Genomic DNA, 17058 nt, shown 5'->3' on the forward strand with positions numbered 1-17058 from the left:
GCAGGAAATGCACGCCTGGAGGCCATCGCAACAGGAGGCAGGAGAGGCCCCAGCAAGGAGAAAACCTGGAAGCAGAGGGGAGGGGTGTTGAGGAATGCATGGGAGGCGGGGGTGGAGGTGGGGGGTAGAGACAGCCATTGTGGAGCTTTCAGTTCTGCGTGCTTGTGGCATTTTTCCTCTCTCCTTCTCCCTGCTGCAGCCCCTTGAGGATAGGTAGCATGCCTCTCTCATGTATCCTGCACCCAGAATCGTGAAAGCTGCAGCAGGGAGCAAGAGGCACACTTCTGGAGGGTGTGTGTGGAGGTGAAGCTCCTGCTGATGAAAAATGATGTGCACGTGCAAGTGATTTGTGTTGTGTGCACCCTTGGTCTGGCTGCTGCTGCTGCTGTTTAAACAGAGGCAGGATTCTGTTGCAAGCAAGAGTTGGCCCTTAGCCATGTGGTCCTTCCTACACCAGGAAAAGGAGTCTTCCCAGCTCTGCGGAGACACCTTGAACCCTCTGGCGTGCCACGTTCGAAACAATTCTGGCCTCCACAGCGTCATAACATCCTCTGGAGCGGCTGCCAAGTCCTTTCGGCAGCCAAATCCCATCTGGCTTGTGTGCATGAGATAGCTTGGAAATGGGCGTAGCCAACTTGGAGAGCAGGACTCCCACCCATTACCTTGGACTGGTCCTGTTAAAGGGTCCGTGAATGCCAGTCAGTCTGCCCAAAGAGTCATACAGGGATGTCCAGCAGGGCCCCTGCAGAGTGCTCTCTTAAGGTACCTGATTCTCATGAGAACGGAACAGAGCAGCAAGCACCAAGAGCTGTAAAAAAAATGGGGCAGATAGCAAGCTGCAGAGAGGTGGGTTTTGAACTCTGAACTTGCAATAAATCCTTTTGGTACTTACATCTGCTGAGCAACCGATGCACATTATTTATCAGCTGCACATTGCAAAAGCATATTGCATCCAATTTCTATGCATATGGGGTGCTAGCGAGGCCTTGTGGGACCTGCTCATGTTTGCGCTCCAACCCCGGGGGCCCCTCCCAATAAGCTGAGGGTGCCTCTTAAGACACCCAGCCTTGACAGGCAATTGTGAATTGTGGGAGAAGACTTATCAGTCAAGCAAGCTGTTGCAGAAGGAAGCATATTTGGCTTTTGCCTCATATGTCGAGTAAGCAGCACAGGTTGAAAACAACCAAAGCAGCAGTGATTGAAAGAAATCTGTCAAAAGTGAAAGCCAAACTCCTGCGCAGCCCAGGTCTATGGTACAAGTAAGATGGTTGCATACCTTACCTCAGAAGGCCTTACAAACAACCCCGTATTACATATGAACTGCTGAGATAGTAGTGGCATAGAATCACAGAATTGTAGAGTTGGAAGGGACCACGGGGGTCATCCAGTCCAACCCCCTGGAATGCGGGCATCTTTTGCCCAAAGTGTTGCAAGAGTCTCCCCTAACATGGTGCCCTCCACATGTTTTGGATGATAACTCCTCCTAGTCCCAGCCACTTCTGGTCCAAAACCTCTGGAGGGCAGCAGGTTGGCAAAGTCTGTTGCCAACAGGCAACAGAAGCAAGTCCAAGGGGGCTTAATCCTAGTGTGTATAGGATTGCAGACTTTTGCTGCGCTACCGATGCTTTCATCTAGTTCATGGGTAGGCAAACTAAGGCCCAGGGGCCGGATATGGCCCAATCGCCTTCTCAATCCGGCCCGTGGACGGTCTGGAAATCAGCATGTTTTTACATGAGTATAATGTGCCCTTTTATTTAAAATGCACCTCTGGGTTATTTGTGGGGCATAGGAATTCGTTCTCCCACCCCCCAAAAAATATAGTCTGCCCCCCCACAAGGTCTGAGGGACAGTGGACCGGCCCCCCGCTGAAAAAGTTAGCTGACCCCTGTTGGTGTCAATGCAAATATGCAGCGGTGTGGTGCAGTGGTTAGAGTGCGGGACTAGAACCTGGGAGGCCAGGGTTCAAATCCCCACTCAGCCACGAAACCCACTGGATGACCTTGGGCCAGTCAGTATCCCTCAGCCTAACCTACCTCACAGGGTTGTTGTAAAGGTAAAATAGGCTGGGGGAGATGTGTATATGCCACCTTGAGAAAAAGTGAGATATATAAGTGTAATAATAAAATAAAGTAAAATAACAGTTTAATCGCAGATTAAGTTTCCAGGATGGACTCACCCATTCCCTTCTGCAAAGAAGGTTGAAAGCATTGTGAGGACACCAGAAACGATCAGAGGCATATCATGAGCCACAGCTCAGTGGCAGAAGATCTGCTTTGCATGCGGAAGGTCCCATATTTAATCCTTGGCATCTCCGAGTAAGATGGGAAACGTCCCTGTCAGTCAGTTTTGACAATACTGAGCTAAATAGATCAATGGCTGTAGAAAGTTTGGCTGGGTCTTAAAGTAAGGGTCACTGGAAGAAAAAAGCATCTGTTGGGAAGACAGTAAGGCAATGCAATTTTCTCCATCTTGAAAATATACATTACAGTAATTACAACAGGGCCCTATATTGGCATTGAACAGACAGCAGCTTTAGAACGAACAAAAAAAGAAGGGGTATTAAAAATTTGCAATTATATCCTGTCTTTTGTGTAAGAAGCTTAATGTGGCACCATAGTTCTCTCCCCCCCTGCCCTCCCCACTTTTACTCTCACAACAATGCTGTGACTTAGGTTAGTTTGAGATAAGGCGACTGGCCCAAGGTCACTCATTGCAGAATAAAGATCTGAAAACGAATTTTCCCAGGCCCTAGAACCAAAACTCCAACTACTACCTCTCTCTTCCAAAGTACAGCTAGGTTGCAGAATTTCAGGTGGTGTGATCCTACGGGACTTGACATCGTTCTGCAGGGCCTGCAAGATAGAGCTGTTCCGCCTGGCCTTCGGTCTGGGCCTGTAGGTTACCTCTTTGCCCTTTTATCAGCTCATGTGGGATCAGCATGGACAGCTGGCCCTGATGAATACTTGAGGTTCCCGACCCCTAAGGTTGTAATTCGTGGGCAGGCATTTAATTTTATCCTGATTCTAATTTTTAATCAATTGTTTGATTGTGTTTTAATGTATTTGATACTTGATGTTAGCTGCCCTGAGCCTGGTCTTGGCCGGGGAGTGCGGGGTATAAATAAAAATTTACTTACTTACTACTCGCTTACTTACTTAAATGAGAGGGGGAAAATACAAAACGAACAACCAGTGCTTATACACGTACAAGTTACCAATTGCTGTTATGTGAAATTATTAATACATAGGCAGTGGGTTTAACTGCAGATTGGAAAGCCAGCGGTAATACTTGTAGGTATTAGACAAGCATGAAAATGGCTGCACACTTCTTGTATATGACCACAGCCAAATAGAAACTGATGAGGAATGTCAGGGAGCATCCATCACTTTTACCGTTCTTCCCCAAGGAAAAGGACCTCAATCGAGTCTCCTTTTTTAAAAAGAGAGAGAGAGAGAGAGATTCCTGTGTATAACTAGGGTCAACGGGCTGCGTGTGGCTTCCTTTCCTACTGTCCTGACGGGTTGTGCCTGCTCTTGGAAAAGTGATGGGGCTGGGCTTGGGGGGGGGGGTCGGAGTTCCTAGCCAGAAGTCCCACGGTATAATGTCAGTGAGACAGCCTTAGATAGCTTCAGCTATCATTTAAAGTGTACGGCTTCTCCCAAAGAATATTGGGAACTGTAGTTTGTCAAGGCTGCTGGGCTTTGTAGCTCTTTGCACGGTTGCTTGCAGGTCCTAGGATTGTTTTTTTTGGGGGGGGGAGCAAAGGTGCTTTAAATGTGTGGTGTGTATGCAGCCTTCCTAATTGTTCACTTCACTCCTCTCCTGCTGGGTGGGTGCATGGCTGGTGCTAGGAAGGTGCCTGCACCTACCTCGCAATTGCCCAGTGTTGTTGTGGGTGGGGGCACACACTTTCTTAGCAGGCCAGTGCTCTACAGCAGGCAACACCAGTCAGGGCTGGATATTCAGCTGACCTGACCAAGTGAGGTAGTTACCATGGCATTAAGGACACCCACCTCACCACAAGGGAGACCTACAGTGTAAAATTAAGAAGGCAGAGAAGCAGCCGTGTCCTTTTCCCACTTAACTGATGTGAATGATCCACACGAGTGCCCCTTGCATCTATAGGGCTTTGTTGAGCAATGGAATTCAGAACTTAAGGGGTGTTCACTGTAAACACGACTAGGGGCATTTTCACAGACACTAAAATTGGCTCTTGCCCCCACCAGCTGCATTGCCTGCACCCATAATTCAAATGCAACGCCTTTGTTTGGTTTGGGCTGGAAATGCACAACCTACAGTGAGGGGGGAAAGTATTTGATCCCCTGCTAAATTCGCCCGCTAGCCCTCTGATGACCAGTCCATAATTATGAAATTATGACCAGTCCATAATTTTAATGGTAGGTTTATCGTAGCTGGGAGAGACAGGGTTTTGCCAACAAGTACTAAACCACCTTTTGCAAAGGGATCAAATACTTATTTGACTCATTATAATGCACATCAACCTCTGACTTTTGTCTTCTGGTTTCTGGGGTTTTACCTGTTGTTATTCCGTCTCTCACAGCTACAATGAACCTACCATTAAAATTATGGACAGGTCATTTCATCGTCAGAGGGCAAAGGGGCAAATTTAGCAGGGGAGCAAATACTTTTTCCCTTCACTGAGCTTAGAGCTCCTTGCAGGGAAAGGTGGGGCACAATAAATGCATAAATAAATGAATTAATAGTCTCAATTTTCTGGAAAACATATCTCAAGGAGTGTGTGTGGACAATTCCTTGGGGGAGTCGTGGGTGGCAGAATACGATTGATATAAGAGACAAACCCCAGATGCAGGAGGTATGGGATTGAGATGAGACTTTTGAGGGGAGAGAGGCTTTTGTGGCCGAGAAGGAAATGGGGTGTGGGTTTTTTGTGTGTATATTTTTGCACGTCTCTATCCTGGTATGTGAAGCGGGGCCGGATTTCTCAGGACCGTGAGGTGGGGGGAAGTGGGTGTCAAAAATATACGCAAAGCAGAGCATTTTCCGAAGGGGCACGGACCGAATGCGCGTGGGGCACCCGTGGGGAGGAGGTAAGGATAACGCGGAGTTGGGGCTCCTGTCTTTTTGTTCCGTGGAAAGGGGGACCTGGTCTTGCTAGGTGCGCCCTCCCCTACACATCTGGGGTTGTTAGAGGGGGCATTTATGCAGGGGAGAAATATTGTGAACTTGGGGATCGTGGATCGTGCCTTTGGGTGGGTGGGTGGGTGGGCGTCTGGCTCCGCAGTGTTCCACCATGGGGCAGGGACCACCCCCACGAGGGGAAATAAGAGGAACCGCCAGCGGAGGGCGCTCACAGATAGGGTCCGGATGGGGGGCGTTGCAAGGGGGCGGGCCCTTCCCTAAGGCGGGCGGGAGGATAAAGGTGGAGGGGTCCTCTGGCGCCGGCTCCCCAGCACCCGTCCCTCCCTCCGTCCGTCCCGGAGGCGGTGCCCGTGCCTGCCCCACCCTGGACGCGCGCTCGCTCTCTCCGTCACTCGCCTCCCCGGGAGACGCTGCGGCGGGGCTGCTGGTGGCGAGCGGGGAGCCGCGCAACCTGCGGGAGAAGAGGTGAGGGGGCGCCGGAGGACCCCGGAGGTGTTTTATGCGGCGGGTAGGAAGAAGGAAGAGGAGATTCAACAGGGGCAGCCCCACTTTCATGTGCGTGTGTCTTGTGGGGTGGGGTGGGGGTGGCGGTGCTTGGGGAGGGGGCGATTTCTTTCCTCGCGACCCCTCCTTGGATTTCGGAGGTAACCGTTGTGCTTGTTGTCGTTGCTCGAGATAGGGGAGGCCGGAGGGACCCCTTCCCGTACCTTTTCTCCCCGAACCCCCAACCCGCACCAACCCCCGGCGCCGCTCCGCGTTTCTGCCGTTCCGCGTTTTCCATCTCGCCCCCCCGCTCCGGGCAGCCGTGTAACTCCGCGCTGGGTTTTGCGCGCCGCCGGGCCGGTCTCGCGAGCCCGGAGCCCCGCGCGGCCAATCGGGGCGCGGGGCCCGAGCGCCGGCGGCCAATCGGGGCGCCGCCCTGGCTCGCGCCGCGGCCAATCGCAGGCCTCCCCGGACCGCCCCCCCTCGCTCGGGCTGCGGCGCGCTGAGGGCTCCGAGCGGCGCCTCCATTTAAAGGGGCCGCAGCAGCCACCCGAGCCTTGGGCGGGCTCCGAGTTAAAGGCAGGGCTGGCGGGCAGAGACAGGGAGGGGAGCTCGGGGAGGCCGGCGGCGAAGCTCGGGTCGGGGAAGCTGCGGCAGGTGAGGGGGCGCCGGGCGGGGCGTGGGGGAGGGGGCGGCCATCGTGGGCTGGGGGAGGGGCGGCGGCGCGGGACCTCGTGACAAGGGGCGGGGCCTGGCTTGGTTAGGGGGCCCCGAACCCGCACTGGTGGGCGGGGCCTGTAGCGATTGGGCCGCGTCACGGGGTGGGATCCTGCAGGTACTTGCTGTTCAAGGGAAGGAGCCAGGCCAAGTCTCACCTGGAGCCCTTGGCGGGGAAGGGAAAGCGAGGGAAGAGGGCTCTAAAAGGAGGCGGGCCTGGGATTGGCCAGGCCTGCAGTGGTGAGGTCAGGATCCTGCAGGTACTTGCTGGGCAAAGAGGAGGAGGTTGTGGTCGAAGCTGGTGGCAATCCTGGCCAAGTGTCACCAGGGGTGGGTGGGAGGGTAGCCTAAGATCTGTGCAACAAGGCAGGTCCGGGATGCACCAAAAGGGTGGGATTCTGCGGGTACTTGCTCAAGGAGAGGAGCTTACTTGTGGGTAAGGCCATCAGGTTGCAGCAGCAGGCCGAGATGTGCTTGGCATGCCACTAGAGTGTGCAGGGAAATGCAGCGGTGTTATGCTTGTTAGGCTGCCTCTGAAGATGGGTTGGAAACTTCAGCTGGTGCAAAATTCGGCAGTGACACGAGAACGGGCCTTTTGTGTGGTGGCTCCCTGATTATGGAATGCTCCCCCCAGGAAAACTCGCCTGGCACCTTCCTTACATATCTTTAGGTGCCAGGCAAAAGTGCTCCTCTTCTCCCAAGCTTTTGGCTAATTAAACAATCTATGGCTTTTAAAATGTGTTTGTTGGAAGGGGTATTGGTTTTCTTTATTTTATTGTGCATTTTGTGTTGTCATTTTTTATTTTATGTTGTGATAAGCTATGTGATCTTTGGATGAAGGGCAGTACACAAATTTAATAAATAGTTATAATAATCATGAGGGATTCTGCAGGTACTCGCCTTGCAAGCAGAGTTCTACTGTTAGCAGGGATGGGCTACAAGCTCAGTTCAGAGAATTGTAGACTTTGAGGTAGTTTTGTAGGCCACAGGGTACCCCTTTTCCTTTCTAAGCCAACGTTGGGGAATCTGTGCCCCTCCAAATGTTGTTGACTGCATCTTCCATGAGCCCCTGACAGCATATCCAGTGGTTAGGGACTTGTAGTCAAAAAATATCTGAGGAGTCATGTTGGCAACCTCAATTGTAGGCCCACCTATCTTAGCCTATTGCTCAAATTGGGGAAACCCTGGTCAGATCTCACCTGATACTTAGAGGACAGGATAGTGGTTTGCCCTGGGATGTATTTACACTAGGGAATATTCATGTCTTTGCTGTGAAGGGGAGGAGCAAAACCCCTGAACTGGGACCAGTTCAAGCTATAGTAGCTGATTGGCTTAAACCAAGGTACCTGGAAAGGACCATAGATTGCAGGTTTGGGTGTTGGACTGTACTAGGAGAAAAGATCCTGTATGCACTTGTAGAAAACAGAGGCAGTAATTGGATTGAGCTGCACCAAGTCTGAAGGAGAAAGAATGGCTTAGAAGGTTTGGGGGGCGGGGGGCGGGGGGCGGGGGGGGGGAGAAATCTTGGAGGTCTGAGCTGGGACAAGGCAAGCATGACTAAGTTGTACTTGTGGAGGGAGGGGAGCTGGTCTGCAGAAAGGCAGATTTGGTTTGAGCTTGGAAGACATCAAATAGCATGCAGATATTTGCAGAGGAAAGGGGGAGTGATGGCTTGAACTGGACTAGTTTTTGTTTTGTTTAACATCAAACGCTGGATTGTGCTGAGGAGTGACCAAGGCTTGTGGGAGGTGTATGTCCCACAGCCCTTATCCTTGGGAAGAGCTTTTTTCAGTAGACAACATGTTTAGGTTTTGAGTAACCAAGGAAGGAATCCAACATGAAATTGTTGAAGATTAAAGAGCAAATGGCTTCGGCTCTGCTAGCTGTTTTTATCGTACCACTGAAATACTGCTGCTTTGAACTTCTCTGAGATGCCTGTCTGAGGGAGAGCAGTTATTTTGAGTTCTTATGACCAAGATGCAATCTAAACCTTAAAAAGATGAGTTGCTTCCCTAAAACCCAGGGGTCTTGTTCTGGTGCAGATTCTCTACAGCTTCCAACCCATTGGGTTTAATCCTGGCTCTGTGTGTAGGTTCACCAGCCAAATAGGAAACCTGTAGAATGTGTGGCTTGGTTATTGCATTTGGTCTTTTGTCCTCCCCACTGCCCCTCCAACTAAATGATTGGCAGCACCTGGCTTGATGTCAGCATTCAGAGTCCCAATGACTGAATATTAAATTGGACTGTTGATTGGATTGGACCAAGGAACCTCTGCACCCTGCATTCTGATGCGGGTTCAAAGCTAACGAAAGGCAAGAACTGTACATTAACACCCATTCTCTGCTCCAGTATTGGGATGGGACTTTTGTAATATTAGCTGTTCTACTTGATTTGGAGAATTAAACTGTGGCGTGGAAAGGTTCCAAAGGAGTTGCAGACAGAGGGAGAGGAGGTTTTGCTTGTGATGTATGCAGAAATAAGAAGTGTGGAAAAGCTGTTATATGTCCCCATGGGGGGAAGTAGTAGAGACTTGTGTTATAAGCCCATAGAGTGGGCTAGAAGACTGTGGTGGGTCCCTTCCTGACAGGGGATAGAGCAAACTGTGTGTGTGTGTGTGTGTGTGTGTGTGTGTGTGTACCTTTGTGTAGAGCAATTATTAAGAGACATACATTTTCTCAAAGGATGGAATCTTGTTCCTAGGAGGTTTAAAAAGACTTGAGACCACTGAATGCAGAGTTTCAGAAAATCTGACTAGGTGACCTTTGGGTCCCTTTTGTGTCTGTGTATCAGCCATTCTTGCAATGCACTTAGTGCTCCTTGTGTGAGAGGCCCCTAACTGAGAGAAAGAGGGGGGGGGGGAATTCTCTTGCTACAATCTCCCACCATTCCCAGCCTCTTTACTTTCCTCCTAAAAGGGACATTTGCTTTTTTCCTAGATCAACAAATAGCTTGTGTTTCACAGATTGTTCCTGGAAATAGATGCCCTGCAAACCTGTGTGTCCTCAACATCACCTGGCACACGCTGTTGGCTTGTTGTCTCAGAAGTGGCTTTCCTTTTTGCTTGTGGCTGGGTTTCCAGGGTGGGCCTCTGTGAGCAAGCCCAGAGAATTGCTAAGTGGGGCCACTTGAGTTGTATACTGACTGAGCAGGAGGCAGATCCACAGGAAGTTGTTTGTCTGTCTAGGACTTCAGAGCCTTCCCCAGGTTCAGATAGTCCACCTGTTCCCAGACTAAGGAATAGCTGGTGTTGTAATTGCTCAAAACAGAGATCTTCACTTGGAGAAAGCTCATAAGGTCTGCTGTAGATTCAGTACATGTAAATATATTGATAACCCAGGCGACCTAGAATCATAGAATCATAGAGTTGGAAGAGACCCCAAGGGCCATCGAGTCCAACCCCCTGCCAAGCAGGAAACACCATCAGAGCACTCCTGACATATGGTTGTCAAGCCTCTGCTTAAAGACCTCCAAAGAAGGAGACTCCACCACACTCCTTGGCAGCAAATTCCACTGTCAAACAGCTCTTACTGTCAGGAAGTTCTTCCTAATGTTTAGGTGGAATCTTCTTTCTTGTAGTTTGGATCCATTGCTCCGTGTCCGCTTCTCTGGAGCAGCAGAAAACAACCTTTCTCCCTCCTCTATGTGACATCCTTTTATATATTTGAACATGGCTATCATATCACCCCTTAACCTCCTCTTCTCCAGGCTAAACATGCCCAGCTCCCTTAGCCGTTCCTCATAAGGCATCATTTCCAGGCCTTTGACCATTTTGGTTGCCCTCCTCTGGACACGTTCCAGTTTGTCAGTGTCCTTCTTGAACTGTGGTGCCCAGAACTGGACACAGTACTCCAGGTGAGGTCTGACCAGAGCAGAATACAGTGGCACTATTACTTCCCTTGATCTAGATGCTATACTCCTATTGATGCAGCCCAGAATTGCATTGGCTTTTTTAGCTGCCGTGTCACACTGTTGGCTCATGTTAAGTTTGTGGTCAACCAAGACTCCTAGATCCTTTTCACATGTACTGCTCTCAAGCCAGGTGTCACCCATCTTGTATTTGTGCCCTCATTTTTTTTTGCTCAAGTGCAATACTTTACATTTCTCCCTGTTAAAATTAATCTTGTTTGACCTCTGTAAGGAAAATGCACCTGTTTTACAGATAGGGGAACTGCCCATTGCAGGTTGGTCTTCAGTATAGTCACTGCCAACATGTTGCTTTCAGTGTCCCCTCAGGATAGAACTTGCATACCTGCTAGTCCGGGCTTAGCCAACATATTTTTGGACAGCTGCCCCATCATCTCTGACCATTGGTCATGCTGGCTGGGGCTGAAGGGAGTTGGAATCCAACAACACCTGGAGGGTCCCATATTGCCTGCCCCTGTTCTAGCTCATAGCTGATGTACCCACAGTGCTGTTCAAAGGAAACTAGGGTTAAATGAAAGGCGATGGGAGAGGTGGGAGCTTCTGATTTCTTGCAGATGTTTGCTTGCTAAAGAGCCTTCGTTAATTGTCCAAAGAAGCATTTGGGCTTTATTATTTTTTCCTGAGTCCCACTAGCACAGGTGCTGATTGGTTCACCTCCAGCTCTGAAGTCTTCCATGAGGCTGTGGCTACCTTGCCTTTTTCAGATTTACATATTCGGATTTGTAGCCTTGTCTCTCCTGTGCCTCAGAGGTAGCAACAGGATTTAGAAACAAGCAATCAAAATGCTTAATTGGATAGCTGCTGCTTCTTTTTTGACCCAGTCATTAGAAGTCCAGTGTTCCTGATCACCAAAAACCAAACCCAGATTTCTGTGAAAAAAGACTTTCTCAGGCGTGGGTTGCTGTAAAGCTTAAGAAGAATTCGGTCTGGGAGGAACAGCTTTTGCAAAGGCCCCTCTCTGCCTGGCTTAGCTGTGTAGAATTGTCTGGTGGTAACACTAAGGGGCTATTCTAGGCTAACTGGATCCTAATGGTGTCTATCATCCTGAGAGCACCATGCGTACTTGGAATGTGTATTGTCTGTTGATCTTTTTAATAAACGTAGCAAGTGACAGGCGCTGGTGGAAAAACATGACACTTCACTGAGACTTCAGGGTTGGTGTGGGGTAAGGGCAGGGACACAATTTCAAATTACAGTATACCAACTCATCACCTGATTCCTTCTTATTTTTTAAGATCTCCTCCAGCCAATAACTTTTGTGCGAACATAAATTTTCTGAACCCTGATTAGTTCAGAATTGCTCCCCTGAGTGTGAAAAGGCCTAAGTTGGTGTGTGGGGGTTTTTAAGGATTATGTGTCTACTTCTCACAATGCTTAAAATATCTTCTGTCTTCTGGACCACTTCCAATGGATTCCCAGTATTTGCCATGAATGAATCAGTTGAATTTGAAGTTAGAAATTTTTGGTTTGTGTTAGTTCTGGTACACGAGGGGAGGCACCCTTCTGAGCCAGTTTTTGGGTCTGATTCAGTTTGGCTCCTTGTTGCTGGCAGCTGATCTCCAAGGCCTCGCACGGTTAGCTGCTCAGAAGAGCTACATCCCTTATATTCCCATATGTGCTTAAACTTGCTAACATTCTGTTATCTCCGACTTTCTGCCTCCTTGTTTTAAGCCTTTTTCTGAATGGAGTCGAATGAATTTCCTGGCTCCTTGGGGCCAATGTCGCTGCCTGATAAGCCACTGATTGGAGACCTTCCTGCAGACATGGAGTATGGAGAGGATCTGCTAGCGTCCCAAACAGCCTCCATCCCACAGGCTTCAGCTCAGCAGCCCCAAGAGATGGAGTGGGAAGCACCTAAGCAAGCAACTTCAGATGCAGACCCGGACCTGGGCTTGGTGAAAACAGCCGGATTGTCTGATCTGAGCAAATCCAACAGTCTGACCCTCAGCAAGTCTGGTGCTCTAGATGTTACAGAGAAGCCCAGTCTTCTCAGTAGCTTGAGCAACAATGACAACCTGGTGGACCTGGATAAGTCTGAGGACCTGGACAACGTGTACAAGACACGAGGTTCTGCAGATCCGGAGGATGGACCTAGGGATCCCCCTGTGCCAGGAACCGAAGCCCTTGTGCCAGAAGCATGGAAGGAAGCATCAGCATCAGCATCGAAAGTAGACTTCAAAAGCACAAAGGATGATGGAGAGGAGAGTGCAGCCTCCCTTCCCGACAGCCATGTGGTGAAGTCGCCTGACGTGGTGGAGATGAGCAGCACTTCCTCCTCACAAGAACCAACAGAATATTCCGAGAACTCACCGAAAATTCCGCGGCCAGTTAAGAAAGCCCGATTGAAAGCCCCAAAGAAAAGTGCTCCAGTGCAGAAGGAGGAAGTGGCGACATCTACAGATGAGGGGAAGGAGCCTGTTCTCAACAGTACTCCAGCTCCAGCTCCTGAGCCCATGAAAGAGGGTCCGACTGAGGCTGAGAAAGACAGCAGTGTCAGCCAGAAGGACCCAGCTGAGCCCAAAGCACAAGAGGCTGAACAATCGCTCCAACCTCCAGGTGGGTAAGCAGGCAGGAGGGCTCTCCCTAGAGCATTGCCCCAGCCCCACTTTTGCTTCTGCTCTGAGGCCAAGCGTGGGGTGGGGTGCCAGGAGCTGCTCCCACTGTTCTTCTCTTGGGTAAAAAGCTGTTGCAATTTGTTTCTGTTTATAACTAGCCAAACCTAGAGAATGTGATCCCTGGCCAATCAGGAGATGCAAAAGAGTAAATAAAATCAACTATATATAATGTTGACTATTTTGCTGTTGCTGTATATAAATCTTTGCTTATCTAAATTAATGAAATTATGTTCATTTAGTACCTTTATTTATTCTTTTGCATCTTTTGTAAATAGCCCCTGCTCTGACTTTGCTCGGCAAGCAGCAAATTAGAGTGTATGTTATTTTATGTTATGTTAATATTTTATTTATCATTTTCAACAAATTAGATGTCTGGCCATTCTCCTGTTCCTTGCAAGATTATACTATTACAATTCACATTTATATCCAACCTTTTCTCCATTGCTCTCCTCCTTCATTTCATCCTCACAACAACTTGCCATTGTAGTTTAGGCTGAGAGGCTGTGACTGACTCCAAGGTCACCCAGCGTGCTTCATTGCTGAGTGGGGATTTGCACCCTGGTCTCTCAGGTCTTAGTCCAACACTCAGACCTCTACATCACACTGGCTCCTTTCCTTTCTTCCCCAGCTTCTTCCCCAGACAGAGCTAGAGAGCTTGGTCAGCTGTCTGAATGTTGCGCCAGTTGTAAAGGTGTTTCTACTCTCTCTTCCTCTCACCAGCCACACACACCCACAGATGGTTCATTGATAGCTTTCAAGCAGCATCTTAACCCAGTGATGTTTAGGCATTAGTTTGTTCCATTCCTGACCCTCGTTAGAGTGTAAGACCATAAGAAGATCAGGCCAATGTCCCATCTAGTCCAGCATATTGATCCCAGAGTGGCCAACCAGATGCTCTAATGGGAAGCCTGCAAGCTAGCTATGAGCACAAGAGCTCTACCCACCTGCGAGTCCCAGAAACTGGCATTCAGAAGCATAATGCCTCTGACAGTAGCCATAAGAGCTAGTACTAATTGATAATAGAATCATAGAATGGTAGAGTTGGAAGGGATCTCAAGGGTCGTCTAGTCCAACTTCTAGTCTCAACATGCAGTTCCCCCATCCAATTTGAAACCATACTGGACCCTGCTTAGCTTTGCAGATGTGCGAGCAGTTTTACTGCTGCACCACTGTTCTCCCTGAATTTGTCCAGTCCTCTTCTAAAGCCACCTAGACTGGCAGCCTCACAGACAGCTTTGAGGTCTCTCTTGTGTTTCTCTTGCAGGGGAAGACCCTGGCGCAAAAGGGAGCGAGAAGCCAGTTGTGAAGGTAAGGGAGGAGGCAGCTGAAGCAGCCGCCACCCGGTTGAGTGTTTGTCTTTCCACTAAGACCCTCCTAACACTTTCCTTGATCCCCTAGTTTTTTGTTTTTTCGGCGTGGGGGAAATTATTGACATGTTCTGTTCATTTCAGGCTTAATGTTTCTTGCACTGTACGCTTCCTTCCTCCTCCTCCTCCTCCTCCTCCTCCTCTGTGAGTGGGTGTGCATCACTAAACCAGTGTCCCCCAACCTGGTGCCCTCCAGTTGTTTCGGAATGTGATGTTCTGGGCCTGGTCAACAACATCTGTATGGCAGCAGGTTGCAGGAAGTTAGTTTAGACTGTGGACCTGTGGGCAGGGGTTACTCTCAACCATACCTGCCATTCTTAGGTGTTCAGTAAACAATTTCAGAGATGGGGGTTTCCCTGGGCTGCTTGCCATTGTCTGCTTAGATGGTTCCTTGGTTCGTTCCAGGAGCAGAAGAGAAGCGAGCGTGCCAGGAGGGCGGAAGTGTCTCGGCCTGAAACAGTGAACTCCTCTGAGAGCAGTAAGTTACCTCCTTGACTGTAAGAGGACCATGCTTTACATATGCTTTACGTATTATAAGAAGCTGTGTTATTCCAGGTTAGACACTTTCTTCATCTAACCTGTTGTTATCTACTGTAATGGGCAGCAGCTCTCCAGAGTTCAGGCAGAAGAGGGTCTTTATCAACACTTGCTTGCCCGGAATATTTTAAAACTAGGCGTACTGGAGCTTTCTGCATTCAAAGTGAGCACTCTGCCACAGAGGCCCTTCTCCCAGAAGAGTAGGCCATTTTGGCGTGGTGGGTAGAGAAAGGTTTGGAGGGGAGACTCCTGGGTTCAAATCCTGCTCAGCCCTGGAGCTCAGTGGGCCGTTGAATACCTCTTAGGATGGCCCACTTTGCAGGGTTGTTGTGTGGGTTAAAGAATGGGTTGAGGAAGAAGTATGTGCAATGCCTTGAGTTCTTCAGTGAAATGGGAGAGCGAAACATAGGAAATGTAGTCAGATATGTAAAGAAAGGGTAGAATCTGCCTTCTGTAGGATTTGGAGGCAAGGCTTAGTAATGGATCTAGTTGCACAGTTAAGGAGGATCCTGCTCCAGTGTGGGAGTTGACAATCCTTGTTGTCTGTTTTGTGTGTGTGGAAACTGTGCAGGCAGGATCTGCCCTTCTCCCGCTCTTCCCCCTCAGTTTCTAGACCCCTCCTGTGCAGCAGTGGCCAGCAAGAGCCAACAACCTCTTGTTCTCTCTTGTGCTCCACAGTCCCCGTCTCGGATGAGGATTCAGATGCCATGGTGGATGACCCCAATGATGAGGACTTCGTTCCCCACCGCACCCGGCGCACCACGCGCCTGTCCCTGCGCAACCAGGCAGCCCAGCGAGCTGCCCGTTCCACCGTCACCAAGATGACTTGCGCCAACTGCAGGACCCCACTGCAGAAGGGCCAGACTGCCTACCAGCGCAAGGGGCTGCCCCAGCTCTTCTGCTCGAGCTCCTGCCTCACCACCTTCTCCAAGAGGCCTCTCAGCAGGAAGTGCTGCACCTTCTGCAAAAAGTGGGTGCCCCAAAACCAACCAACCCTCCCTCTTGCTGTAGCCAAGTGCCCTTTTCCCAATCTGCCCCTTCTGCTTTGGCAGGCCGCAACTCTGCAAGTACACTTTGCCCTCTTGCTACTTCCCTACTGCTTTCGTTGCTCTTGGGTCCCCATGTCACCTCTTGCTCACACTTACTGGGATAGTCCAGGCCCTAGTCTGACCAGTGTCTTCCTGCCCCTTAGGGAGATCTGGAATGCCAAGGACTCCGTGGTGGCTCAGATTGGCTCAGGCAGCTCTTTCCACGAGTTCTGCTCTTCTGTGTGTCTCTCGCTGTACGAAGCCCAGCAGCAAAGACCGACACCACAGTCGGCAGAAGCCTCAGACACTGTCCGTTGCAGTGTGTGCTACAAGGCTGGAGAGGTGAGCGCGTCGGCTGTCTGAGAAAGTATTGCAGGTGGAGGGGAGATGGGAATCCATGTGAGTAGTTGAAAGCTGCCAGGCAAGCAAGAGGCCAGTTGAGGAGTGCAAGGGACAGACAAAAGAGTGCAGATCTTTGCTGAGCACATGGTTAAGCCATGGAATTAACTTTCACAAGTGGCAGTGATGGCCAGCAGCTTGGACCTGAAAAAGAGTTCTAGACAAAGTCACAATGGTTATGCTCTGCCTCTGCTGCCAGAGGCATTATACCTCTGAAGGCCAGTAGCTGGAAGTCACAGGTGGGGAGAGTGCTGCTGTTGCCCTCATGTTCTGCTTGCAGGCTTCCCAGGAGAGGCTTCTGGTTGGGCCACTGAGAACAGGATGCTGGACTGGTCCAGCATCCTGGCTCTTCAGATGTTCTTCAGGGACAGGCCACAGAGGACTACTGCATGTTTCGCATGCAGAAAATCCCAGATCCAATCCTGTTGGTAGTATTACATTTCAGGGAGCAGGACTGGGAAAGGCTGCTGCCTTGAGAGTCCTGAGTCCCAGTAGGTGGTGTGGACCTCTATAAGGACCTGTTCATATCTGTAACTTGTATATCAAGTAAGGTGATGTTGGTGGATGTGTGGGAAAAGACAAGTATACTGGGCAGATTCCAGAAAGGTAGCCATGGGGCAGATGGGCCCTTGGAGACCTTAACAGATCCATTGAGTGATGGATTGCACGAGCATTTACAACCTGCTTCACTTTGTTCCTGAAGAACAATGTCAGGGGGGAAAGGGAGAATGGAGTAGATTATATGGGGATGTTCTGAACCAGAAAAAAATGTGATTTTTGGGAAGGAAGATCTGTTAATTAGAGGTTTCTCAAGTACCAAAACAATCATATACTAGTATCCAGACTAGAGATTCGTCCAGACTGACA

The 17058-nt window shown here is 49.8% G+C and overlaps 1 protein-coding gene across 5 annotated transcripts in view; it reads left to right on the top strand.

Annotated features, from left to right (window-relative positions):
- Positions 1-5409: 5409 nt before the first annotated feature.
- ZMYM3 (zinc finger MYM-type containing 3) overlaps positions 5410-17058 on the top strand; it is a 32699-nt gene continuing 21050 nt past the window's right edge. For 2 of the 5 annotated variants that reach the window (XM_079962625.1, XM_079962629.1), the window contains exons 1-6: positions 5411-5586; positions 11917-12801; positions 14125-14168; positions 14633-14705; positions 15443-15734; positions 15957-16134. In XM_079962625.1, coding sequence (XP_079818751.1) covers positions 11928-12801; positions 14125-14168; positions 14633-14705; positions 15443-15734; positions 15957-16134 — 1461 coding nt within the window. In that variant the 5' untranslated portion in view covers positions 5411-5586; positions 11917-11927. Of the gene's footprint in view, positions 5630-6082; positions 6262-6445; positions 6582-11916; positions 12802-14124; positions 14169-14632; positions 14706-15442; positions 15735-15956; positions 16135-17058 lie in introns of those variants that run through there. The other 3 variants (XM_079962628.1, XM_079962626.1, XM_079962627.1) reach the window with 3 other exon arrangements.

This window comes from Podarcis cretensis (genome assembly GCF_951804945.1).
Source record: "Podarcis cretensis genome assembly, chromosome: Z".
NCBI lineage: Eukaryota > Metazoa > Chordata > Lepidosauria > Squamata > Lacertidae > Podarcis > Podarcis cretensis.